The sequence below is a fragment of the Microtus oregoni genome, unplaced genomic scaffold, assembly GCF_018167655.1.
Source record: "Microtus oregoni isolate MIOR12 unplaced genomic scaffold, Mior012 000049F_ref0000343, whole genome shotgun sequence".
Taxonomy (NCBI): Eukaryota; Metazoa; Chordata; class Mammalia; order Rodentia; family Cricetidae; genus Microtus; species Microtus oregoni.
The window spans coordinates 4,895,744-4,922,459 of record NW_024543223.1 but is presented as its reverse complement, the minus strand read 5'-3'; the positions used below and the strand labels follow the sequence as shown (position 1 = coordinate 4,922,459).

Sequence of the window (26,716 nt, the reverse complement as noted above, 5' to 3'; positions counted from 1 at the left end):
GTCCCAAAAACTAAGCTGAGATAGCTGCTCCCGGGTCGACGGGCAGAACCGTCTCCCACCGCACTTCTTGCATGATTATATGAGAAGCGGGACGGTGCAAGAGGGTGCAGATGAGACAGAGCAACCCCAGTTCGACAGCAGGGCCCGACTTTCCCAGTTTGCCCTCCTTGGAAGAGACCAGGAGCCTGGCTGATGAGCTCTGCAAGACGCAGCTCCAAGCCAAGAGCAAGGAAACCAGCTGGGACAATTGCGCTCCGCAGGAGGTGGGCGGGGCTTGGAGGCGGGCGGGGTCGGGAAAAAAGAGAAGCCGGGTCTGGAGGCGGGCCTATTTGGTGGGCGGGACTACGGGGCGGTCCTACGCGCTCAGGCCTGTCAGTCGGCGAGACTCTGGCTCTGCAGAGGAAGATGGCGCCGCGACGAAACAGAGTCTCTACGCTGCCTCGGCTCCAGCTGTGGGTGCTGTTGTTCCTGCCGCTGCTGCTCGTGCCTCAGCCCATCGCCGGCCATGGCGGCAAGTACTCGCGGGAGAAGAACGAGCCCGAGATGGTCGCCAAGCGCGAGCCCGGGGAGGAGTTCCGCATGGAGAAGATGAACCAGCTATGGCAGAAGGCCCAGCGGGTAAGCAGGGAAAATGCACGGGGCTGGGGGTGAGGAGCTGCTTGTGCAAAGGAAAGTGGACCCCTGGTCAAAAGGCCGGCGTGGGTTCTGGGCCGGGGGGTGGCCTACCTTTTGACTGCCTCCCCTAAGTGGCAGGTGAGTCACCCTGACTTCACAATAAGGAGAAACCCAAAGGCCCAAGAGAAACTTGGTGCTGATCTCATGGGACTGTAGTTGCCTTTAGCGTAGCTGGGGACCCCAAAGAATGAATGATGCTTACTCTTTCTAGCTGTGCACCCCAGATCGCTCTGTCCGGAAATCCAGTTTTCCAAAGAGCCAGCTATTCAGATGGAGGTAGCCGAGCGCTTTCTACCTGGGGTCTGGCTTGCGAGCCTTTTCTCTGTATTCTCCCCGTGGAAAGAAGAGCAGTTGACCTGAGAGGTGACAGACCTGCCACAGCAGAAGTCTCAGTGGACCCTTCTCCAAGGGGGTGAGGGGTTAACACCACACAGGTACTACACAGACCTGCAACAGCAGAAGTCTCAGTGGACCCTTTCCCAAGGGGTGAGGGGTTAACACCAGGCAGATACTACACAGACCTGGAGAAGGCCTAAATCAGAGTCCTTTATCTGCTTCTCTTCCTTTTGGAATGGAGATAGCCTGAGGGCTGACCTGGAACTTGGGTCCCCTCCCTGGTTGTGACTCTAAACAAGTCCTTGGGCTTTTGTTTTTGGTATTTATAAATAGACCCTCAGGGCCACAGTATCTTCCTCTCTAGTTGAGGGTTGCACTTTAGCCCTTTGAGCTTGAACATTCCTAAGGTTGGAAGGATAGTAAATAATTTGCAAACAAAGAGTGAGTTTTTTGTCTTTTTTTTCTTTTCTTTTCTTTCTTTTTTTTTTTTTTGACAGGGTTCCTCAGTAGCTTTGGAGCCTGTCCTCTTGTAGACCTGGCTGGCCTCAAACTCACGGAGATCCACCTGCCTCTGCCTCCCGAGTGCTGGGATTAAAGGCGTGCGCCACCACCGCCTGGCTGAAGAGTGAGTTTTAAAAGAAAGCTGTGGAGAAACTTTGGCCCTGGAGGATTAGGGCAGAGAGATAGTTAGGAGGTTGACTTCTGGGGCCAGGGGCGTGGTACCTTCTGTATAGCTGCTCCACTGGCCCTTCCTGAACTGCCACAGGGTCCAGCTTGAGGCCCAGCCAGTGTCTTTGAGGTTCTGCGGCCAGAGCGGGACAATTGCAGTGTCCAGCCTGCAAAGGTTTGCTCCTGAAGAAGCAGTTCAGCTCCCTGGAGAAAGAGGCCAGGAGCACAACTGGGGTGGGGGGGGATGCGAGAAGAGCAGCAGGGCAATGGGAACCATCTAGAGTAAAAAGGCCTGCTGTCCCTCACAGCTGTCGCTGTGTCCCCACTGTTAGGAACACCATGTGTGCACCTGGGATTACCCAGGATGAGAGCGGCCCTGACACACTAATCTGATAGAGTAAGGACTGCTGGGGAAATACAGTCCGGTGCGCATAGATCCTGGGATCCCCTTTTGCTCAGAAGCTGGCCCCCAAGTCCTCCACCTGCATGTCCAGGTACTTTCTCAGACCTACTGTGGCAGGTCACCTGTCCTCATCTGTGCCTATGTGGTTCGTGTCCTTCCCTGTCGTGCCCACTGATCTGTTGGGCATCAGGTTATGGCTTTCCTCATTGTTCCCAGCTCCTTGTCACTGCTAGGATGGCTGCTCTCCTCATCTGTCTAGGCCTTGGGCTGCCTGTCCTTCCAGCCTTCTAGCCTTAAAGCTCTGCAATGAGGGGATTTTTTGCTAAACAGAGAGGGACAATTTTCCAGGTGGCTTTCCCTTTTAGGATGTCTTGTGTCTGCTCCCCACTTCCAAAGAGCCTAGGCCTTAAGGACACAGGTTGAGTATAGCTGCTTTTCCTTCCAGACGCAGAGGCTTCCAGCTGCTAATTCCTCTGCTTTGGGGCATAGCACCGGTTCTTATCTTTCATGTAAACCTTTAGAATTGGCCTTCTGTTCCTTCAGGAGGAGATGGTTATCAGTGCTGTCTCTTCTGTGCCCAACCCCACTGCTTTAGGTAGATTGGTCCTCACCTAGGCCCTTCCCAGGTTGTCTCGGGTTCCCAATGATCTTCCTTCACCATCCAGGAGGTTTTAACCTTTAAAGTCTGTGTTTCTTTGTTTTCCAAACACAAAACTACAGAGTAGTGACTGGAATATAGTTTATCACATATGAAGCCAAAGAAAACGTGGCAGAGCTGTGTGCCTCACCCCATTTCCAGCTTTTTGAAGACCCGAGGTCTCCTTGAGACCCCAGAGAGTGGAGTGGGCTATGGGAGGGTTCTGTAGAGGCAGGAACCCACCTCCATCTTGTGAGATTGAGCAATTTGAAACTTGGAGGGGGGGCTGGCTCATTGCTTCATGCCAGACTAGCCTTCATGCCCTGACTCTGGTATTACCCAGTTCCTGTTTCATAGACATGCTTAGGATGAGCTATGAGCCGTTCAGTGGGGACTCAGGGCACATCCATCCTGACTCAGTGCTGTGACGTGCCTAGTGTGTTGTAAGATGAAGACTCCTGGCAGTGTGGAGATCAAAGGACTGTCCCTGGAGTTGGGGTAGGGAAACCTCTGCAGGCTGTTACACACTCCCAGAGACTGAGTTTTTCACACTTGTAGATCTGCCAGTATTCAGATGGCAGGAGTTGACTTCTCAGGTCTCCTGGGAGCCTGGCCTGGAACTTGGTCTGTAGACCAGGCTGGTCTTGAACTCATAGAGTTCACCAGCCTCTGCCTCCCAACTGCTGGGATTAAAGGCATGGACCACCACTGCCCGACTTTTTTTTTGGTCAGGATCTCTCTGTGGTAGTATTCCTAGTATGAACAAGGCCCTGGATCAGGGTGTTATGTTTAAAAATAAAACGCTGCAGGTCCCCGAGTGGCGGCAGTGGGCAGCGGGCCATGAGACCAGGGCGGGAGACAAAGGCAGCCAGGTCCCAGGCTGGGAGCCGCGTGGTGGGTGAGAGAACTTGGTGGGGCAGCCAGTCCCATGAGGAGCCGCAGCCCCTGTGGATGAGAGACAGAGACAGACAGGCACGCCATGCAGAGTGAGGTTGGTTATTTATTTAGTGCCTTATGGAAGGGAAAAAGAAAGGAGAGAAGGGAGGAGAGCGGAGAGAGAGAAGGAGGGTGGGAGAGGAGCCACAGCAGCAGCTACCTCTTTGGGAGAGAGACGGAAAAGAGCTCAGACTGGGAGCAGAAGGAAGATCTGCCTGCCTCGGCAGTGGAGGGGGGGAGTGGGCGGGGCTTGTTTCTTAAGGACAGGACAGTCCTAGTACCTCAAAAAAAAAAAAATTAAGGCCGGGCGGTGGTGTCACACATCTTTAATACTGCACTCGGACGCAGAGGCAGGCAGATCTCTGTGAGTTAGAGACCAGCCTGATCTTATAAGAGCTAATTCCAGGACAGGCTCCAAAGCTACAAAGAAACCCTATCTCGAAAAACCAAAAGAAAAAAATTAAAATATTATTAGAAAGATATGTATAAATTCCGTCTTCTACTCTGGTGGTTCTTTTTCTTCTCATACTTATTGTAAGAAGACACCATTTCTTCACAGAGTCAGTGCTTGGCTGGTGTACCCTTTACCGGTGTCAGGATAGGAAGGTGCAGTGCCCTGCTGCTGGAGGCTGCTAACAGCTGTGAGCTTCTTACCTGGCCCCGGGACTTCCAGACCTTGCTCTACTGTGTCTCTAGCTGGGTTCCTGACGTAGGGCCTCAGTCTTTGAAATCCTTGTGTGTCTGTCTGCAACCTCTAGCCCTGCGCACTCTGAACGCCCCCAGGTCTGTTGCCCATGTCTGTCACACAGTAGCTTATCTCGTGTTGCTTCTGTCTTGGGCAGCTTCATCTGTCTCCTGTGAAGCTGGCTGAGCTCCACTCTGACCTGAAGATACAAGAAAGGGACGAACTCAACTGGAAGAAACTGAAGGTGGAAGGCTTGGACAAGGATGGGGAGAAAGAAGCAAGGCTGATCCACAACCTCAACGGTACCTTCCTGCTCTCATAGCGGATGCAACCACAGCCCCCAGGCCAGGCTGAGGGAGGGGGCTGTTGGGACAGCTTCTTCAGAACTAGCCCTCAGAGTCCCTGCCTCAGGCCTGATCCTGAGTGTGGAGCTGGTCCCCCAGGAAAGGAGGCCGGGAGCTGTCAGAAGGAAGTAGGTAGCCAGCTCTAGAGATGGGTGGGCTCAGAGATAGAGGAATGCAGATGTTCTAAGGAAGTGGGCTAGTGAGCATCATCTGGCTATCCAGTGTCCTGGGCAGGAAGTAGTTTCTTCCAGCTTGGCAGAGCATGGCCCACGACTCAGGTAGGGCAAGGTTGCTTAGGTGATGGTTTCTTCTCACCTGTGTGGGTAGCCTGGCAGCAGACTTAGCAGGACTTGGAGTTGACACCTGAAGCTGCCTCTTCTAAGCGCTTGGTAGGTGGGTGTTTACTGAGGCTTCCTCCCACCTTGGGCTGTGGTCCATGCGGGCCCCTCCCTTCACTGCTCAAGTCATAGTCAGTGCTGGCCCCACACCTAGAGGACCAGAGTGCAGAGTGCAGACCCAGAACCTGGGGGTAAGAAGCAGACACTGCTGGTAATCACTTGAGGAAGGCATTAGGCCTCCAAGCTAGAACCAGCTCCACCCTGGGCCAGAACAGATCCTAGTCCCATGGGAGCGGCCTCATCTGGACCCTCAGCTCTTGTGCAAAACCCTGCATGGACTCAGTCCTACGGGGCAGCAATCCTGCTGGTCTGTTCAGGGACATGCCCACTATCAGCCCCAGGGCTACCTCACTCCACACTGGGCCTGGACATTGCAGAGAACTATGTGAGACCTCTTCTGAATAGTCTTGAGCAATTTGTTTATGAACCCGAGTCTGATAGAGCCCAAGCTCCTCTCCTATCCCGCCCCAGCTCAGGCACCAGGGTTACCCAGGTTGAGGGTGACAGAGACAGCTCTTTTCCATGGTGGCAAGAAATGATCAAGCTTGGGCTAGGCAGCAAAGCTGCAGAGGTGATTCCAGGTACCAGCTCTCTGAGGCTAACAGGCATCTGAGCATACTGATTTTACCATGTTGCCCAGGCTGCCCCCGAACTCCAAGACTTAAGCAATCCTCCTGCCTCAGCCTACCAAGAGCAGGGCTTGCAGGCACCAGCCGCTGTCGGCTAACTGGTCTAGGTTAGACTCCAGATCGAGTCATAGTGTATGTACCCACAGTGTCTGCCCACGGATGCCTCCTGACCTGCCAGTAGAAGTGACATGGTCACTGAGAATGCTATAGAGGGGTTGTGACTGGAGCAAGGCCATGTGCTCACAGACTGAACAGTAGGTATGTGTGCCTCACAACACATTATCCCAGCTTCCAGGCAGAGTGAGGTACCATAGTTCTTAGGCCTGTGAAGAGAATAGAAAGCCCCCAAAGACAGGTACAGACTGAGCAACAGGGGCCCTTTGCCTGGCTGGCCATGACTGAAAGCAGACCCAGCAGACGGAACGGGATGGGGGCTGCGTGTTAGCCATGTATGTGCCAACTGATCCACTAGAACGCGGAGGCCACAGTGTCATGTGAACTGCCCAGTGGGAGTTGTAGGGCCCCAGAGGAATGCTGGGATCGGTGGGTCACCAGCTTAGATACACTAGGGTAACACAACAGAGATTCTGTGCCCTTTCTAGAGAAGACAGGGTTACAGGTGAGGGGACAGATCCCCACAGCTAAGTGAAAATTAGGCCTAGGAGTGTCTGCTCTGAAGAGACAAGCAAACCCTCTAACAGGCTTTATGGGTGGCTGCTCACGGCATGCGAGCTCCATGACAGCCTGTCTGGCGGGGGCATGGAAGTTAGAGGACAGACAGGCATTTTGTTTTTGTTTTTTGTTTTTTGTTTTTTTTTTTTTCTTTTTCGAGACAGGGTTTCTCTGTGGCTTTGGAGCCTGTCCTGAAACTAGCTCTGTAGACCAGGCTGGTCTCGAACTCACAGAGATTTGCCTGCCTCTGCCTCCCGAGTGCTGGGATTAAAGGCGTGCGCCACCATCGCCCGGCCTCAGACAGGCATTTTGAAGTCAGCTGGCTGACTTGCCCCTGTTGTGTGTTGGTGATAAGAAGTGTCAAGTCCTCCGGAGTAGAGAGACTGTGGTGTGGCTATGCACAGAGCCTGGGCACCTCAGAGGCTAGGTGCCATCATCCTGACACCCAGGAGACTGTTCTCTGCTGGCTTTTGCTGGGGTTTGGCATATGCCAGAAGTGGAAGCATCATGATGCGGTCCTAAAACTCTACATCAGGCCATACCCTCCCTGCCCATGAGCTCCTGATTCAGGAAGGCTCAAGCTGAGGTTGTCTGTGGTGGAGCCCAGGATGTCTGTGAGGTCACGCCCAGGACCCGAGTACCTGACCGTCTTCTCCCCAGATCTTGTGTGGTCACTTAGGAGAGGGGTGGAAGGAATCTTCTAGAAAATGAACAGACTCACCTTCTGGCTCCTGTGGCAGCTCCTCCCTATCTTGGGAAACTGTCCAATAAAAATCCAATGTCCCCTCTCTAGTCATCTTAGCCAGGTATGGACTAGATGGAAGGAAGGACACCCAGATGGTGCATAGCAACGCACTCAATGAAGACATCCAGGATGAGCTGGGGGACCCCAGGCTGGAAAAGTTGTGGCACAAGGTACCACTTGCCTTTTCCCCCTTACCTTTGAACTTGAACTGACTGTCTACAGAGTTAAGATGTGGGACTGTGGCGCTCTCTCTCTCTCTCTCTCTCTCTCTCTCTCCCTCTCTCTCTCTTTCTGTCTATGGAACACGATCTGTGCTGTCCTAGTTGGTCAACCTGGGACTTCTCCACTGCTCCTAGCTGTCAGGACCGCAGGCATTAGGCAGGCTCTTCACAGTGTATGGCCAAATCACATAGGTGTCTGGTCAGGCTGATTTGTCTCTGGTTCTGGCCTGTGGTCCCGCTTTTCTGTGCTTAGTGAGGAAAGGGGCCCTGTTGGTGTGGGCTCTTGCTGTGTTGGGTTGGGTCTGGTCCATCTTTGCTTTGGGTACAAGCCTAAGCAGAGAACACAAGTGTGGGGAGGAGCTGAGGCATGTCGGTGGTTCAGTTCCACCGGCTTCTCAAGTAGCCTGTCTGGGGTTAACTGATCTGGTCCCTGTTGGACCGTGGAGATGGCCTGCTGTCCTCACCATCCACACAGCTACAAGAGTTAAGCAGATGCCAGGGTCCTTCCTCTCCCTTCTCTGACCGCCCTGTCAAATCTGGGGACATCACATCAGGAGCGTCCAATTTGATTTTTCTTTTCCTGGTGCACCTAGTCGAGGGTCACAAGGCTTGCAGAGGATGAGAACAGCCCCAAGCTCTTTGCCCTGGAGCAAGGCCTGCTGACAGGCGCCTGAACTCCCTGGGGTGTACTGATGACAGGACAGGCGTGGTCACGCCAGACTGTTTCCTCTTAGGCAAAGACATCAGGGAAATTCTCCAGTGAGGAGCTGGACAAGCTGTGGCGGGAGTTTCTGCACCACAAGGAGAAGATCCACGAGTACAATGTGCTGCTAGACACACTGAGCAGAGCTGAAGGTACCTCCACGCCCACCTGAGCTGAGCAGGTTCCCCGGTTCCCGAGGGTTATTGTGGGGAGGGGACAATTTCCTCATGTTTCCACCCATGTTCATGAATGCAAATGGGTTTTGTACCAGTTGTGTAAGGCCAGTACGGCCGCACAGATGAAAGGTGTTTCTGGGGTGGCTGAGGCACCCCGACGTAGCACAAGCCAGCCACCCATCACTTCTGACTGGTATGACCTTGCCAAGTATGGGACCTGAGAAAGTCAGTCATTGAGGGCCACGGAGGTCCCTGGGGTGGGCCCTTGGGTACAGATACTGAGACATCCACCCTTAGATGTCTGTGTGAGAAAGCACAATCCTCAGCTAGCACTGAGGGTTGCAGAGGCGTGACCCAGTGGATGGGCTCAGGGCCATCTTGGCCCCTAGGACCTCAGGCCTACAGGGGAAGTCCTTGTCAGACATTCTTCTATGTCTCGTCCACTCCACAGAAGGTTATGAGAACCTCCTCAATCCCTCTGACATGAGCCACATCAAGAGTGAGGCCCTGAGCAGCAAGCACGGGGAGCTGAAGGACAGGCTGCGGAGTATCAACCAGGGCCTAGACCGCCTGAGGAAGGTCAGCCACCAGGGCTACAACCCCACCACTGGTAAGCCCTTGCCCCTGTGTGGCCTTTACGCCTGCTGATGCCTGATGGGGGAATTGTCTGCTTCTGTCTGATGAGGGCAATGGATAAATACATGCTTAGGGGACAGGGGACAGGTACACGGACTCAGTAGTGCTGGGAGACTTGTCAAATTCAGTCCTTGTCTGTGTTAGAGTGGCCTGTCCTGGGTCCCACTTCCTGTAGCTGTAGTATAAATGTCTGGGCCAGAAACTGGAGAGATGGCTCAGTGATTAGGAGCACTGGTCTCTTCCAGAAGACCCAGGTTCTGTCCCCAGCACCAACATGGCCGTTCACAACCATCTGTAACTGCAGTCCCAGGTGAGCCAATGCCCTCTTCTGGCCTCCGTGGACACTAGTATACCTGTGATAAGTAGACGTACATGCAGAGAAAACACTCATACACATAAAAACAAAGGTTAGCTTTTTAAAAAATGGGCCGACCCTCAGCCCTATCACCAAATTTGGTTTGAAGTGATAGCAAAATGGCCCTCTAGTTGGCCCCATCCAGGCTGTTGGTTCAGTCTTAATCTCACACAGGACCGTCTCCCCATCCCCTTGCCAGTGAAGGCCACAAGCAGGATGACAGCTTCTGCTGCAGGGACAGTCCCACCCTCTCGGGACTTACAAGTGTTAGGGCAAGGCTTGCTGCCCATCCTTGCAGCGAGTGCCTGGTTTCATCCATAAACATGGGGCAGTTACCAGCCATGGGCCAAGTCCTGCTTGCACAGCCTTAGATAGCATGGGCCCAGGCAGAACCTCCTTCTGGGGCGCACCTGCAAGGCCTTGCTGGCAAGTTTGGGCTGGGCTTGAGGCCTGTTATGAAATCATAGCACCCTATCCCAAGACTGCTTGCTGTGGAAGTGACCAGTCTACCTTTAGGCCAACTGTGAGGTTCTGTTGCTGGGTTAATAGGGGCTGTGCAAGGGAGTCTGGCCATGGTCAGTGTGCGGGATGTCACCCCTTTCTCTAACCACAGTCCTACCCTGTAGTTGGAATTTTTTCTTTGGGCCACCAACCAGCTCCCAAATAAAGACACAGAAACTTGTTATTGGGTGCTGAACAGATGGCTCAGAGGTTAAGAGCACTGGCTGCTCTTCCAGAGGTCCTGAGTTCAATTCCCAGCAACCACATGGTGGCTCACAACCATCTGTAATGAGATCTGGTGCCCTCTTCTGGTATGCAAGCATACATGCAGGCAAAACAATGTATATATACATAATAAATAAATAAAAATAAATCTTTATTGCTGGGCTGTGGTGGCACACGCCTTTAATCCCAGCCAGCCTGGTCTCCAAGAGCTAGTTCCAGGACAGGTTCCAAAGCTACAGAGAAACCTTGTCTCGAAAAGCCAAAAAAAAAAAAAAATCTTGTTATTAATTATGAATGCTCAGCCTTAGCCTAGACTTGTCCCACTAGCTCTTTTAATTTAATTTAACCTGTTTCTGTTCATCTACATTTGCCTTGGGACTTTTGGACGTTTTACCTTTCATTCTGTATGTTCTACTTTCCTGCTTCCTCCATGTCTGGCTGCCAGGCCCCTGGCATCCCTTTTTCTTCCTTCTTCCCCACCCCCCCCAACCTAAATTCCTCCTCCTCCTTACTCTGCCAGGATGTCCTGCCTAGACCTCCTTCCTCACTATTGGCCATTCAGCTTTTTATTAGATCAATCAGGTGCCTTAGGCAGGCAAGGTAAGACAGCAACACATCTTTACATAGTTAAACAAATGCAACACATCTTAAAATAGTTAAACAAATATTCTGCAGCACAACCCTCCATGAGCCATCTCCTAGGGAGCATCCAGACAGTCCCTTCACTTCTCCCACTGGCCTACCTGTTTCCAACCCCTACACTCCCAGGAAAACTAGGGTTCCCTTGGGTCCTAGACAGGAAGGGCCCTGTGGAAGACTAGGATCTTCTGCTGTGACTCAGGGGTAGCCAGAGCCAGGGAGCCTTGCTGGATGGCTATCTATTTACGTCAGAGGTGCTTTGACATCAAAGGTTCATGGGAGCTTAGAAGGTGAATGGCCAAACCCCAGCCTTAACTCAGTGACTCTCAGCCCTCCCCAATGCCCAGCTAGTTTTCATGATCCTACCACACCCCGCTCTCCCTCACTCTCAACCTCAGAGGCAGCCGGGGACATGCTAATGGTACTGGCCAGGCCTGGCAGGTGATTCTGAGTCCCGGGGATGTGACCCCGTCACTTGAGGAAGTGAGGTTACATCTAAGCTGGAGCTGTGAGCACAGACCAGGTACTTAGTGCTCCCAAGATGCAACACACATACTATTCCCTCAGGCTGACAGGCCACGTGGGCGCCCAGCACCAGGTGTGTCCTGCCTTGTGACCTACCCAAACAAACAACCCCTTGCTCTCTTGCAGAGTTTGAAGAGCCCCGAGTGATAGATCTGTGGGACCTGGCCCAGACCGCCAACTTCACTGAGAAGGAACTGGAGTCATTCCGGGTAAGGGAACTGGGAGGCAAAGCTGTGTCACCTTCTGCTGTGGCCTCCATCTCTTGCCAGTCTCCAATGGCATCAGGCTCTCTGTTCTTTCCCATCATACTGGAGTGCCTTTGTGTTTTTGTCCTGACCCTTTTCCTTCCTGCCCCTGGCCTCTGCAGCCAAGTGGTAGCAGGTGGACACACCTCCCATGTCAGCAGTCTCAGCGCCTGCTGTGTGGTATCTGGCTGTCGGGGTGGAGGTGGGGTCTGCCCGGCATTGTGCTGTGAGGTGCTGAGAGGGCCGATGACCAAGGTGTGAGGTGTGGGCAGCACTGCAGGAGGCTGAGAGGTGGAGTATCCTCTAAGGATTGTTGATAGTTAGCTGCTGTTTAGGGTAGGATAGGACATGCTTGGGACCTATATGGTTTGAGGCTTCCAAGTTCAAGGCACCTCCAGTGTCTCTGTGCTCACGAAGTCCAGGGTGGCGCTTCTAGAGGCCGCCACTGACCTCCCAGAAAGCACTGGACCCACGGGGCAAAAGAGAGCTGTCAGGGGAGGTGCCAGCAGTAGGCAGCCTTTGAGAGACAGGGAGCCCTTGGGAGGCAGGGCCGTGAAATGGACGTGAGCCTGTTCTCATAGAGGTTGAGTTTGTGGCCCTGGGAAGAGACTTTGAATCCCAAGATCCAGGCTGCCTCAGTCATAATCTCATGAAGGCAGAAGACAGAGTAACCACCAGGTGATGTGCCTGTTGGAGGAGGGGCAAAGAGGGTAACAGAGCTCCTGGTGACCCCACCACTTCTGCCAGGCACAGGGAGCTGTTTTCTGACCTGCTGAGATGTGGGCTAGACTCCTAGGCTGGCCACGCTGCAGGATGACTGAGGTGTCCTGCAGCAGTGGTGGGGTCACCAGGAGCCCCTTTGGGCATCAGCCTATACATGGGACCAGGAAGGAGCTGGATGCCCAGCAGGCACGGCTGCTGTTCCCAGAGGTAGCATGTCTAGATGTGGTAGGTGGGAGCAAACTCAGCACGGGAAAGAAAGTATCCAGGGATGAGAGTACAGAGGTCCCTGCTGTCACCAGGTTCTGGTGGACAACCCATTCAGAGATTCTTAGCAGTAAGCAGGTACCAGTTCTCAGGCGTGCAGCCTGGTGGTTGCCCGCAGTGGTCAGGACCGGTGCTGGACAAGAGACAGGCACCTCCGGTCTCTGTATTGGAGACTAAGTTGTTGGCACCTTCTAGGAGGAGCTCAAGCACTTTGAGGCCAAAATCGAAAAGCATAACCACTACCAGAAGCAGCTGGAGATTTCCCACCAGAAGCTGAAGCACGTGGAGAGCATCGGGGACCCCGAGCACATCAGCCGCAACAAGGAGAAGTACGTGCTGCTGGAGGAGAAGACCAAGGAGCTGGGCTACAAGGTAGGGCACGCCGTCCCTTCCACCCAGTCCTGGTCAGCCCTGTCGGGTCTCGGACACATGACCTCCTGACTCAGGGAAACACAGATGCTGTCCATGGGAACTGTGACTAGCCAGGTGCTCCGTGGGGCAGATGCTGGCACTGCCGACACACATGATGCCTGTAGACATGTAGGATAGAAAGCATTGTTGCAGCCAGGCACAGGGAGCTGTTTCCTGGCCCTCTGAGATGGGGGCTTGAATTCTAGGCTGGCCATGCTGCAGGGTGACTGAGGTGTCCTGCAGCAGCGGTGGGGTCACCAGGAGCCCTTTTGGGTTAGTTAAGGCAGAAGCACCTGAGGCTGTAGCCAGCATGGAAAGCCCCTCCTGCACCTTCTCAAGTTAAGCCATGCCGTGTGGTAGCTACGCAAAAAGAAGTAAAATCTGGGAAGTTAAGTGGCACAAATGTGCCAACAGAAGAGGAGGGCAGCTTCTGTGTAGAGCGGGGAAGCTCAAAGCCCTGGGGCTCAGGGCATCAAAGTGGTCACTATAAGGATTTGGGGGTTCACAAGGCTAAAATCCGAGCACATTCTCAGATGCCCCTGGCTGCCAAGGGACTTGTAGCAATGTGTGAGGGGCCCTTTGAATCTGGACAACTGACTGGGGGTGCTGGGGTCACAGAGTATGTTTGGAGACCTGAAGCAACTGACTCTCGTGGAGGGGTAGCACCAGCAGCCTCCACTTTGATAGAACTCATTAGAAACACAGATCAAGTCTGGTCCTGACCTGGCAAGCCACTAAGGTTCTGTGCCCATGTGTAAGGGTCAGAAATGGAGTTCTCTGTGTCCCCTTGCAGGCATCCACTACTGTGAGGGGGAGTCAGTGTCTTTATGGCTCACTCATAACAGGTCTCCTAAAAATAATAGGGCAGACAAATGCCCCAGTGCCATTGCCTTTGGGAATGAACTACTTCCGGCTGTTTGTTTAGTATTCCTCTTGTTTTTGAGTCTTCCTTATGACGCGCTCTAGACGGTTATATGAGGGAAGGTAAGCCAGAGTGTTTAGCGTTGGTTTTCAGCTGTCTTCTGTGCCCTCATGAAATGGCAGACTTGCCCTGCTGTCCCTCACTGACAGGTGTCCCTTCCACAGGTGAAGAAGCATCTGCAGGACCTGTCCAGCAGGGTCTCGAGAGCTCGGCACAATGAGCTCTGAGGAGAGGAGCCAGCAGCAGCAGTCCCCAGAGGCTCTTGAAGACCCCGGGAGCCGCCAGCGTGTCATCTGCATGCAGAGACCTGTGGTAGCTGGTGTAGCTGGCCACAGTGACGTGGCGAGGACGATTTGGACACATCAGTATGATCCTGCCATGTGGTTGGCAAGAACTTCTTTCAAGTGTGGCTGTCATCACCCTGGTTGAGGGCCTTGGGTCCAGCTACCAATGAGATGTGACTATCCTCCATGCTGCAACAACCCAGTTTACACTGAAATTATATAAATCTGTCACTGGAATGTTATATATGGAGTCCTTAAATACATGGCAGGATTTTGAGCCATCCAGTCCTTGCCTGGTATCTCGACGGATTGGGTCCACTTGAGTCAGAGCTGGCACCGTGGCCAAGTAAGTTACAGGTGAAAGGAGGAGGGGTGGGCTTGTCTACCCACTTGAAGCATTTGCCTGAAGGCTCATCCTTTCTCTTTGGTCCCCAGACAACTGCTCCCCGGTGTCCCAATCCCAGATGGTTTTAAATCAAGAGCCCATAAGAGGTGAGATTTCAGGAAAAAGATGGCATAGGTGAAAGCCAGGTGGTTAGGGGGAGGGGCATTTTCTGCCTCCCAGAATATCCCGATGGGCTTCCATGTCCAGACTCAGTATCTGATCCCTCACACAGGAAAGTAGCCAAAAGGGTCTGTGACCCCTTCAGCTGATCCTGGACGATCAGGCTGTTTGGGTTCGAGATCTTCTGGATCTCAGCTCAAAGTTGAAATCTGCCTAACAGTGCAATGTTGGAGAGTGTCAGCATCAGAGATAGGCCTTGGTGAATAAAATGCTTGCCCTGCAAGCTTGAGGTCTAGAGTTCGGATCTCCAGAACCATGTGAATGCCTGGTGGGTGTGGTGGCCTGCCTGTAATCCCAGCTCTTGAGAGGCAGGGAAAGAGGACAGCCAGGGAGAGCTGGCTAGATGTATCGGTCAATTAGCAAAAGTAGAGCATGATGGGAGAAGACACACACAATTCTGATTGTGCACACACTTACACGTATACCTATACACAAGTGAACACACGTAGATGTTCATACATGGGCAAAACTTCCAGGGCAGCATGCAAGAAGCCTGTGGGTTAGGACAGCAGCAACAAGGAATAGCATGTCACACTGGCTCCCTCACCCCACAGTGTGTGCCACTATCCCTGCCAGCTAGGATGTGTCCCTTTCAGAACTAGTAACTATCTGCCCAGTGCTCTCAGCGGTGTCTGAGGCCCAGAGAAGTGCTTGTCACCAGGGTCTCAGCTCTGCCTTTCTGGTTCAGCGCAAGACATACGCTCAGGGCCCCCTGTGCCACACAGAGCTCAGGGCCTGTGATGATGCTGGGTCCCAGACACCAGGCTCAGAGTCAACTGCAGGGGGAATGCCTGGTATCAGAGATGCAAGAGGAGATGGGGCCTTTACTTTGGTTTGTTTCTGTCCCTAGAGCCAGAGGCCATGGCTGCATTTTTTTTTTTTTTTTGGTTTTTCGAGACAGGGTTTCTCTGTGGCTTTGGAGCCTGTCCTGGAACTAGCTCTGTAGACCAGGCTGGTCTCGAACTCACAGAGATCCGCCTGCCTCTGCCTCCCGAGTGCTGGGATTAAAGGCGTGCGCCACCATCGCCCGGCCATGGCTGCATTTTTGTGTTGAAATATAAATGTGTTTGTGGGAGCCTAGTGAGCCATCTCAGTGTGAGTGGCGCAGAGCCCATACCTGAGCTGGGAGCAGATGTGACCAGCATAGGAGCTGCCTGCTCCTGAGAGCTGACCTCTAGATATGAAATCAGGAGGCTACTCCTGGCTAACCCTTGGAAGTCAGTCCCTACAAACTGCTCCCTGGATCAGTGACTCTTGGCAAGGAAACCACCTCACGCTACAAACCTAGACAAGGGGCTGGAGAGATGGCTCAGTGGTTAAGAGCATTGCCTGCTCTTCCAAAGGTCCTGAGTTCAATTCCCAGCAACCACATGGTGGCTCACAGCCATCTCTAATGAGGTCTGGTGCCCTCTTATGGCCTGCAGACATACACACAGACAGAATATTGTATATACATAATAAATAAATAAATTTAAAAAAAAAAAAACCTAGACAAGGTGGTTCTGGTTGGCAGTGCTCTGCCACCTAGCAGAAGTGACTGAAAGTCCTCAGGCTGGCAGGTTAAAGCATTTGCTGCTAAGCCTGGTGACCTAAGTTCAGTCCCCAGGGACCGTATGGTAGAAGGAAAGAACAGATTCATGGAAGTTGTCCTCTGACTACATGTGGGCTGTGACATGTGTGCTCACACAATAAATAATTTTCAAAGTGTTCTTCCTGGGAAGATGACCCAAAGGTAAGGTCCCATGAGCCCATGGTAGCTCACAGTTGAAAACAAAGACAGCCATGCCCAGGAGTGAGTGAGAACTTGTAGGAGGGGTAGGAGAAAGGGAGGCACTGATGCTGGATGATCTGTGGTGAGACAAACAGGGATGCGGGCATCTGAATGGCACCTCTGGATCCAAGAGACATGTGCATTGAAAAGTGTCTTCACACCCGTGGTGGTGTAAAGGGAGCTGGAGCCACTTGGTTCATTTTTTGGAAGACTAAAGCCACCTTGCATCATACACAATGCAATATGTGCCATAGCCAGTGTGCAAACCGTACTGATAATAACAAAAAGATGGCCAGGCAGTAGTGGTGCACGCCTTTAATCTCAGCACTCTGAGGGAGGCAGAGGTCAGGGGATCTCTGAGAGTTCAAAGCTAGCTTGGTCTACAGAGTGATTTCCAGGACAACCAGGATTACACAGAGAAACCGTGTCTCAGAAAACCAAAAAGACCAAAGGAAGTTTTCCTGAAGGGAGACCAAGTCGAATGGTTTACTCATGGAGGAGAGGTTTAAGTTAGAATTCGTCAGAATCGGAAATCTACTCAGCAAAGATGCCACTTAAGGAAGTCAACAGATAAGGAAGGGCTGGGGCTCAGTTGGCAGAGTGCCCACTTAGCACGCACAGAGCCCTGCGGTCAGTCCCCAGCCCCTCCTGTAATCGCAGCCCTGGGGAAGCAGAGACGAAAGGGTCAGAACGCTAAAGTTCTCCTGGGCACTTGAGACCTTATTTCCAAAAAGTATTATTTACAGTGCATGAGAAAGGACTCGCCTAAACCTTAGAGAATTGTCTAGCCAGTTCTTTTAATGAGCAAAAGGAGCATGTAGGCTCTTTGCCAGGGACCAGCAGCATGCACAGGTGGTGAAGAAATGCAGATTCTCCTAATGAGATGCCACTGTTATCCCCTCCTCTGAAATGGCTGAGCTCAGATCCTCCAGGCCCTGGTGTGTGTGTGTGTGTGTGTGTGTGTGTGTGTGTGTGTGTGTGTGTTGCAGTGTGCAATGGTGACACCTCCTTTTTGAACACCACTCCACCATACAACCTGAACTGGCACCAGCATGAATGCATGTCCTAAGATAAGAATGCCATATAGCAAGTTTGCCTATAGCTGTCCTGGCTGTAAACAACCTGAATGAGTGGGAGTGTTAGAGGCCTAATGTATGGTGTGTTTGTGTGCTGGGACAGCGACTTGCTTACCTAATGTGTGAATCCAAGCCCTTGGCTTAGCTAACACCGCTGAATGCAAGACAAAATGGATCTCTAGAGACGGGCGCCAAGGCATCAGCTGCACACTGACTCTGCAGTGGCTGATGGAGGGTGTGCTCCTGAAGATGAAAGCTGAAGTCAAGGAAGCGTGGGACCCAGCCCAGGAAAGGTGCCTGAAGACTGCAAGGTACCAACAGCTGCTAACAGAAAGCCCTTGACTAGAATGGTTCAGAAGTTTCAAGAAGAGAATCAACAATAAAAAGGGTTGCAGCCTGCCTTGGCCATTCTGAGATGAGATTACACAGCTGGAAGAGTGTTTACTGTGTATGAAATGGGAGTCACAGGAGATTGCCTCCCAAGGAGAGCTGAAGTTTAGCAAGAAGGGAAGCGGAGTGATGGGCATCACTGCCCTGGAGTTCTCAGTCACACTGGGTAAGCACGAGAGCGGGCCTAGCCAGGCCTGCATGCGGCAAGCACAGGGGATGTGTGTGTGTGCAGGTGGCACAGAGCATCCTCATGGTCCACATGGAGAACAGATGTGCAGGAGCTGGACTGACAGGTGACCACAGATGGACACGTTCATATAGTGACAAACACAAGAAATCTTAAGACAATTGAAAGTGAAGGCTGCACGGGGTTGCTCTCTTTGGTGATAAATCTAGATCTAGGTGCTAGGCAGGTGGAATGCTTGCTTAGCGCACACAAAGCCCTAGTTTGGTCCCTAACCACATAAACTGAGTGTGGAGGCACAATCCTGGGATCCTGGGACTTGGGAGATAGAGGCAGGATGATCACTTCAGGCTTGGCTACACTGAATTCAAGGCTGGCCTGAGCTACGTGAGATCCGGTCTCAACAACAGCAAAAAAATCTGACTTCAGAAACGTCTCTGATGGAAAACATCAGGAAGTGCCCATCTATGGTGTCATAATAAACATCCCAGTGCAAGAAAGCTAAAAACACAAGCAGGCTGTACAGAGGGGCCACTCTGAAGCCATGGAGCTGTGGGAGTGCCTGGGAATCTGCTGCTCCTCTGATCATGGGGGAAATGGAAATAGGACTCACCAGCACACACCCTGATGGCAGAAGGCACGTTACCCAGTCCTCCAGACATTCATTGCAACTAATGAGGAATAAAAATCTGACAGAAGCCAAAGGTGGGCACCTGCTCAGCCTAGCAGAAAGTGTACCACCCACCAGAAGGCAGCATCTTACAGCAGGACAGGTCACCTGAGCCTCCATACCCATCAGTAATGCCCAACGACCCACCAAGGCCCACATGCACAGTGTGTTACCAGATACACGGAGTCACAGTAGCAGCATGGCTTCTCACAATGATTGACAGCAGATGGGCTAGGGTGGCAATGCATCTTCTCAGTGTATTGATAGAAGATAGGCAATGCCTACTTAGAATGCCATTTGTATAAGATAAAAATGTTGGGGGCTGGAGAGATGGCTCAGGTTAAGAGCACTGACTGCTCTTCCAGAGGTCCTGAGTTCAATTCTCAGCAACCACATTATGGCTCACAGCCATCTATAATGAGATCTGGTGCCCTCTTCTGGCATACAGGCATTCATGGAGGCTGAATGTTGTATACATAATAAATAAATCTTAAAAAAAATGTTGGCATATGAATGAGGTGTGTAAGTATGCGCGTGTATATATTTACACGTGTGGGCAAATAATGTGGAGGTTGCATGACTGCATGTGTGTGCGTCTAAGTGGAGGCCCAGAGTTAATACTCAGTGTGTTTTCTCAATCATGCTCAGCTCTGGGTCTCTGACTGAGCTTGGAATTCAGCAATTCCACCGTATCTGGCTAGCCAGCTCTCCTGAACAGAAGCCTCTGAGGTGCCAGAATGACAGGAGGGCCACTAGACCCCCCCCCCCCCGCGCATTTGTGTGAGTCCCGGGGTCTGAACTCTGCTTCTCATCTTTGTTCTATAAGACTCCTGACGGTTTTAAAGTACACCAGTTTAGCCAGGCTGCCTCAAGTTCCTGGAAATCATTCTGCCTCAGCTTCCCACGACCTGGTGTCAATAAAGAACCCACCACACTCAGGTCCTAAACGTTTAACTCCTTGGAGACAGTCACAGAACTGCATCCTGGTCTAGTGGACAGACCCCAAGGCCCATCCTCTAGATATAGCATCCATCCTGACTGCCAGGCTGGCCCGGGGATGTCAGTCCTCTCGATTCCCATGGTCACAGTCTACCAGTCAGCAGGCGAGGCACTAGGGCTAATGCTCTAGAAGCTGCCAACACCAGGGGCCCCGCAAAGAAACAGAATGCTCTGACCCCCACCACAGCCAACCCCAGACCTGTGGACTCCTTGGAAGCAGAAAAGAGAAGGACTATGATTGGATCCTGGGTGGGGGGCCCTGTCGAAGCTTCTCCCGACAGGGCTGAGGCAGGGCAGATCTGCTACCCCAGAAACTCAGTCCTGGAAACACCAAGAGCTGCCCCAAACAATGGGGGCATCTGTAACTGCCATCATAGCACCACCATATACTCCCATCCCTGAGCTGCTTGGTCCAGCAGCAAGATGTTGATCCCAACCAGTCCAGAGCAGAAATCTCACATGACAGACCTCACAGCTTTGGAAAATAATATGGATTATTAAAAATATAACAGTAGAGATTTAAAACAATTTACCCAACTGGTTGGAATAGGTCCCAACAAGATGACAAGTGGGAACAGTCCTGTCCCCACCATGGCCTTCACCCCAAGGTACAGGGCTTGTCTCAGGAGAGACGCTGCAGGAGGAGGTAGGGAGGGGAGGCTGCAGGGTCTCAGCAGCAGAGCCAGTCAGTGCTGCAGCAGTTGCAAGTCACAGGTCCCTCTGCAGTACAGAACTAGCTCCGAGTGTTCTGCTAGTACAAGCTGTCATCATGGCCACCTCATCTGGGATGGCTAGTACAGCTTGCACTCCGGGCCTGGGGGACTGTTCCCAGTCTCCGCTGGCTGGCTTTGGCTGTGTTGTTTGTTGTATTGTTAGCACAGACTGAGGCTACCAACACCTGGAGATAGGTCCCTTGGTACCCCATGGCCTAGCAGAACTTGTTCAGGCCAAAAGAAGGGTCAGTCTTGGGTTCCAATGAGGCAAGGGACCCGGATGGCAGAGAGGAGGCTGCTATGTGGCTTTCACACATTGGAATGAGCTGATACGGTGTGGAGCCAGAACCTCTGACCGCTCATTCCAACACACAAAACCCCACCGCAGCCTCCACTGCAGCAGGAGGCCAAGATTCAGCGTCAATCACTGACAACCAGAGTACACAGACAGGCCAGGGCCCCCAGCCACAAAGGCCATTATCCACAAAAGGGGATGGCCTGCCTGGCCACATCAGACAATCCAGCCGGCTAGGTGCCCAGCCAGCCCCACCCTGAGCTACAGCTTCAGGGCCCTTTCTTCCGCTGCTCCAACTCTGGCAATCGTTCCTCCCGAGTCTGCGCATGCCGGACCCCCACACGATGTGCTGTCTCTGTAGCTGTGATGTCAATCTGGGCATAGCGGGAGGAGCTGGCCCCTGAAAGCAACCCACAGTGAGTGGACTGAACAGAAACAGCTCCCCGCCCAGCTGCCTCCAGCCTAACCTACAGGTGCCTCAGGTGATAGGGCCAATGGGCACTCTGATCCATCCCCACTCCCACCCACCCCAGTAATCATGTCAGGAGACCTGGGTGGCAGCTCAGGGGGCAGGGGCTGAGGGTCTTGGCTGTTTGGAAAGGTCATCTGCAGGCTAGAAGGATCCCTAGCCAGGGCCGACATGCTTGGGGCTCAGGCTCACAGCTAAGGTCACAACTCACCTATGAGGCTTCCCTGTGGGAGCTCACCTCGCACACTCCCACTGGCCGCTGGGAACTCCAGGCCCAAGTAGTGCAGCTGCAGTCGGGAGGTGGGGCTGACAGGGATGTTCACATACGTGGGTATTTCACCGCGTGCTCGTTCTGGCCTTGGGCTGTCAGCAGCCGTGGGCCCTGGAGATCCTGTGGAGAGAGGGCCTCTGAGTCCCTGAGACGTATCTGGGAGCTGTACAGCCACCCTCGCAAGGCCACTCATCAAAGAACTTCCCCTCCCTTCATGGCCCAGGCCCCTCCTCCCACCTTCTGCCTCATCTTGGAGACCCTCCTCGGCTATGATCCTAGGCCTCACACACTACCCCCTCCCTGGTCTAGGCACTCACTCCCACAGGCCCCACAAGGCCTGTTCTCTGTCCTGTCAAGCCTTTCTTACATCCTCCCAGGCACCCTCCAGTGCAACGCCTCGTCTCCTGCCTCTCCAGAGCCAGAGGATCTCTGCTGTCTCTGTCTGACCCTCTTCTGTGTCCTGGCTCTTCTACCTGCTACAGGCTGCTGCTGGTGTAATCTTCCCTAGCGTGGGTAATTCCCACCAGGACCCCTCTGCTGACCATAGCCAACACCTCCATCTGTGTTCCCAGCAAAGCAGGCACTCCCTCCCTCCACAACACCTCAACAGTTGGAATTTTCTTCTAAGAGTCCATCCTTCGCCCTTGTTCCACATCCTAGCAGTTGAACACCAGTGTGTGCAACGCCAACGGTGTTAGCTGCCAAGGAGCAAGGGATCCTCCATGCCCAGCAGGTGGGGCTCAAGGAAGACTCACCCCAGCCCCTTCTGTGCAGGCCCAGGGACCCTACACACAGTTGGCAAAGTCTAGACCTTTCTCCAGAGGCACCTTCACAATTCTGTCCCTATGGGGTGGGAACAATCACACAGAATGGGACACAAAGTACGGTTTCAGAGTGACAGGCAATGGCAGGCATTCCTCAGTCCTCTATTCCAAATGCCAACAGACTAGACACAGACAGGCTGGTGAAGTCCTTGTCCCATAGAATATGCCAAGCCCCACAGCATCCAGTTCAGGGCTGGGGTTCCAGTTGCGGGCATTGAGAGACCCACAGATAAGCTTGTTTCTGCATCCCATATGCAGAGAGAGGCCTGGCTCTGCCTGTGTGCCTCAGGAACCTGACCATTCAGCCATATCCCTGATACAGCTCCATCTGAAAGTGTCAGTCAGCACCTCTCCCCCTCCTCCACTCCTGCCGCCAACATGGCTAGTATAGAACGTGACAATTCTCTCTTCGCGAAGAGACCAAGGCAGAGAGAGCCCAAGTTCCCAAGTCACCCATCCATCAGTCAGTACATCCATATGAGACCCCAGGGTTGTGGGACATCCACCTCTGACTAGTCACTGAAGCAAGTGAGCAGTTCTGTCCCCATCCCCCAGACGTGGGGACCCTACGGCAGACCCTTACTACACAGGACATGTCCTTGCAGGTCTTAAGATCTTTGTGCTGTCAGTCCAGCAGCTGCCCAGGGCCTAGTGGGACGCCCATCTTCTGGCCTCAAATCAGGGAGCTGGCTTTTCTTGCTCCCAGAACATCCTGTCTTAGCCCTTGGCAAGCCAACGCAGGCTCAGGGCTTTCAATCCCCAGAAAATCTCTGATCTGAAGCAAAGGATTTCTGAGATTCTGATGTATTTGTAGCACAGAAAATCCATCATAGCAGAAGAAAACCTCCCCAAGGAGATTTAACCAGCAGGGTGGAGGGAGAGCTAGTGCCAGCCTGCACTGCCTGGCCAGGCAGATAGGCAGAGTCCACACAAGCCTTCCCAGGGTTGGGTTAGCAGTCTTGAGAAGGGGCATGGCTAAGGGAAGGTGGAGAAGGGATAGATGAGTCAGGGCTGGGGTCTGGGGTCTGGAGACTAGAGATGCCAGACCTCAGCACTGAGCCTTTGAAGGCCAAAGAGGGAGAGCTAGGGCTGTGCCTATGTGGGCTTGAACATGTGCCCTGAGTCTGGATACTCTGTTTGGGCTTGGATTCATCGTTTCCAAGATTGTTTGGACAGTTGACAAGGAACAGGGAAAAGCTGGAGAAACCTGAAGTCTAAACTCTGGGACACAGATGAAAAGTTCCAAACCAAAGGACTCTGGTCAAAGTCCAAGGCCAGCGGGTGCTGTCAAAACTCCATGAGGTGCCTCGTCTCCAGCTAAACTCACCATCCTCCCAAGGGGACATGACCAGTTGGTCAGGAAGGTGTGGGTTCACTATGTCCCATGTCCTTCCTGGTGCTCGTTTTAAGACTCAAATACTTAACCTAACAAAACAGACACCAGGACATTATTGCCTGACTTTCCCTCCTGCAGCTGCAGGCTGATTATCACCCAACTATAACTGAGTCCACGGCAAACTCACACATCCCTCATCAATGTCAGGGTCCTACTTCCTATGCCACCCCACCCTTGCCTTCAGGGGGAGAGGGCGCTGTCCTCAAGTGGTACCTTCTCCATCTCTGCCTCTTTGGTGCTGGGGTGGGGTATGCACTATATCTGCATCCCTGGTGAGATGGTAGTAGACAGTGAGGACCACCCCTGCTATGCCATGATATCAGGGAGGACCCTGGACCTCTGGCTCCACATGGACCCAGTATCCAGGCTGAGCATCCCAGACAGAAAACCCCAGCAACAGATGGGATTGGGGCTTTCCTGCTGGCCAGTGTGCTGACCCTGCCTGCCTGTGGCCCCACCCACTGCTTTCTCCTGGGATCTGATTGGACTTTATCTAACCTACAGGGCTTGGCCCTCCAAAGTCACCACACACCTCTGAAAATAGACCCAGGGATCTATAGTACCCACACATGAGGAGACAAGAAGAGAGGTACCCTGGCCGCCAGCCACTTGGCTCAAGGTCAGGCACACGGGGCCTATAGCTTCTCCGAGCCCTCCCAGGTTGGGTCAGCACCCTCCAGGCTTCATTCGCTGACAGCCAGGCTTCTTCCAAGAAGTTTCCCCTGTTTTCTGAGTACTCTGACATTCCCATCCTCCCACAAACCTATCCTGAAGAGTGGGAACCCCTGCATCCAATGCTTCCTTGTCTATTCGCTATCTGGTATACACTTAGGGATGGGGCCAACCCCCACAAACTTGACTCCTGAGCTACAGATTATGGTCCAGCTGTACTGGCCACTTCTAGACAAGCCAGTCAGTCATGCCCTAGAACCACGCACCTGCCCTTAGCTCACCATCTCACCCTGCTCACCTGTTCCAGGTTCCCCAAATGCCACTGTCACCCCACTGCCCGGGCATTCAACAGGGCCACCCCTAACTCTAAACCCTTATCCCTGTACCGTGAGTGCTGGGTGTCAAAGCCAGGTGCCTACCTGGATATGTCACAGTGAGTCCAGTGGGTGGCGAGGCCATGACCTAGACCAAAGACAGCAGGAGTTAGTGTATACATTGTACTTGTCCTTTTCCCTGCCCCCTGAACCCCTAGGAATGGAATGGTAACTCCAAAAATGACATAGGCCTGAAGGTCTGGACAACCCACAGCCTGGAGGACGCAGCTTTGTCCTCCAGACTCTTTTGTCCTTAGACCCCATAGCCCTGAACACCTAAGCAATGGTTTGACATGACAGTCCAGGAGACAGCTGAGGCCAGGGGGTGTTCTGAGGAAGTTTGCAAACAAGGGTCTCCAGGCTACCCCCTTCTAGCTTGAAGTTCAGCTGGACTCCAAGGGTCCCCAGATTGCTCCTCATCCATGCTCATGGCTCAGCTAGACCCTACTGCTCATGACCTGAGCAGCCCATGATTGCTGAACAACAAGGCTACATGGCCCATAGTGACCACAGTGATACTCTCTGGCTCTGGCATGTTGTACCATACCTTAAAGAGCCCTGCTGGGAGCCTACCAGTGAGACAAACAGCCACCCAACCCCAGAATGAGTCCTGGACCTGTGCTTCAGGCGGAGCTGGACCAGAGAGTAGATGGAACATGAGCAGAAACAGCTTAGGGTAGCCGCGTGGGCAGGTGGAGGAGGATGAAGGCCAAAGCCAGGCACATTTGCTATCTCATGCACAGACCTCCCCGCTCCAGCTGGAAAAGAGTGGAGGCTGAACCTGCCCAGGGCTCCACACATCCCCAGCACCTGTTGTAACAGGGCTGGTCCTGAGCAAGAAACATAGAGTCCCACCATCCCAGCAACTCTGAAGGAGCAAAGTGGTAGTGGGGCCTCATGGGGGCAGGGCAGAAAAGGGAACATGACACCCAGCACTGTTCAGGTCAGCCTTGAGAGTGACAGTCACATGCCCAGGGTACAGGCAAGGACACCCTAAGTAGACCATGCAGGTCCGACTGCATCAGCATTTGTAACAGAGCAGCCCCCCCAAACAAAAGTTGGACACCCTAGAGCCAACCATATGCAGGCCTCTGCGGGTGTACTTTGCCACTAAACAAGAGGCCACATCCTCAACAGCCTCCACAAAGGGCATCTGCTCAGGGGTGGGCATGGCTACAGGGTCAATATGAGACCAAGGCAAGCGTGGACCACATGGGACAATAAAGCACATGATCAGCTTAGGCCCTTGGGTGGGCTGTGTGGGACCAGCGACTACCCATCTGCAGGCCCCTGACCTGAGGTGAAGCCCCCATCCTATTAGCCACCCCATCTCTCGAAGAGGAGTCATGGCTGGGAACCCTGGGTCCACATAGGGCCCTAATCACTGACAACTTTGCCAACTGCTAGGGCTTCTAGTGGCTTGAGGGGACTGGCACAGGAGAAGAGCCTGGGATAGCCTTCCCCTGGAGACTTTCCACCTGATGTCCCCCTTCTCTCAGTGTGTCACGGTGCCCACAGACCAACCCCCACCCACCCAGGTTCAGGGGCCAGGCCACTTGGCCTCAGGTAGAGAACGAACATCCAGGCTCCAACAGCATGGCTTCAACCTTACCAGAGCTGCCCACCTGGGCATCCCTCTGCCTGCCGCAAGGAGGACACATGGGAGCAGAGAGAGCTAAGAGAACAAGGGTGTCGGAGCAGAGCAGTGCCTACCACTCTGGCTGGCCATCTCCCTGACTCCTCGGTCCTTCTGCGGGAAGAATGCATGTCTCTCCTTGTGAACACGCATCTGCTGGGTGCTTACATAGGATCTCATCAGACCCCAGGGCCAGCCCATGAGGTGAGGACGGTTACCCATCAATGGGGGAGGAAACTGAGGCTCACAGAGGTGCAGTGACTTTCAGGGTCACCCAGTCAGTGGGTGGTGATTGTGGCCAAGCCCCCAGAGCCTGCTCTTCCCTACACAGAAGCTTGGGGGAGCCAGGCTCCCCAATTTCCGGCAGGGCTGCCAGCGAGGATGGAAACAGGTAGACAGGGAGGCGCTGCTGCCTAGAGCTCTCTCTAGCACAGAGGGAACGAGATGAGTGG

At 53.2% G+C, this 26,716-nt stretch overlaps 1 protein-coding gene across 1 annotated transcript; it reads left to right on the top strand.

Moving 5' to 3' along the window:
* Positions 1-354: 354 nt before the first annotated feature.
* On the top strand, positions 355-14,236 carry LOC121436502 (alpha-2-macroglobulin receptor-associated protein). The gene is made up of 8 exons (XM_041636468.1): positions 355-618; positions 4,499-4,643; positions 7,178-7,299; positions 8,085-8,205; positions 8,681-8,839; positions 11,237-11,319; positions 12,538-12,714; positions 13,840-14,236. Exons 1-8 carry the CDS (start codon positions 406-408, stop codon positions 13,900-13,902), a joined length of 1,083 nt encoding a protein of 360 aa, XP_041492402.1. The 5' UTR covers positions 355-405; the 3' UTR covers positions 13,903-14,236.
* The last annotated feature ends 12,480 nt before the right edge of the window (positions 14,237-26,716 follow it).

Bases quoted from the DNA above. Each gene is read 5' to 3' on its own strand.
- LOC121436502 (XM_041636468.1), top strand. From the start codon at position 406: ATGGCGCCGCGACGAAACAGAGTCTCTACGCTGCCTCGGCTCCAGCTG. The intron at 619-4,498 runs GTAAGCAGGGAA...TGTCTTGGGCAG, and splicing joins TATGGCAGAAGGCCCAGCGG to CTTCATCTGTCTCCTGTGAA. The intron at 8,206-8,680 runs GTACCTCCACGC...TCCACTCCACAG, and splicing joins CACACTGAGCAGAGCTGAAG to AAGGTTATGAGAACCTCCTC.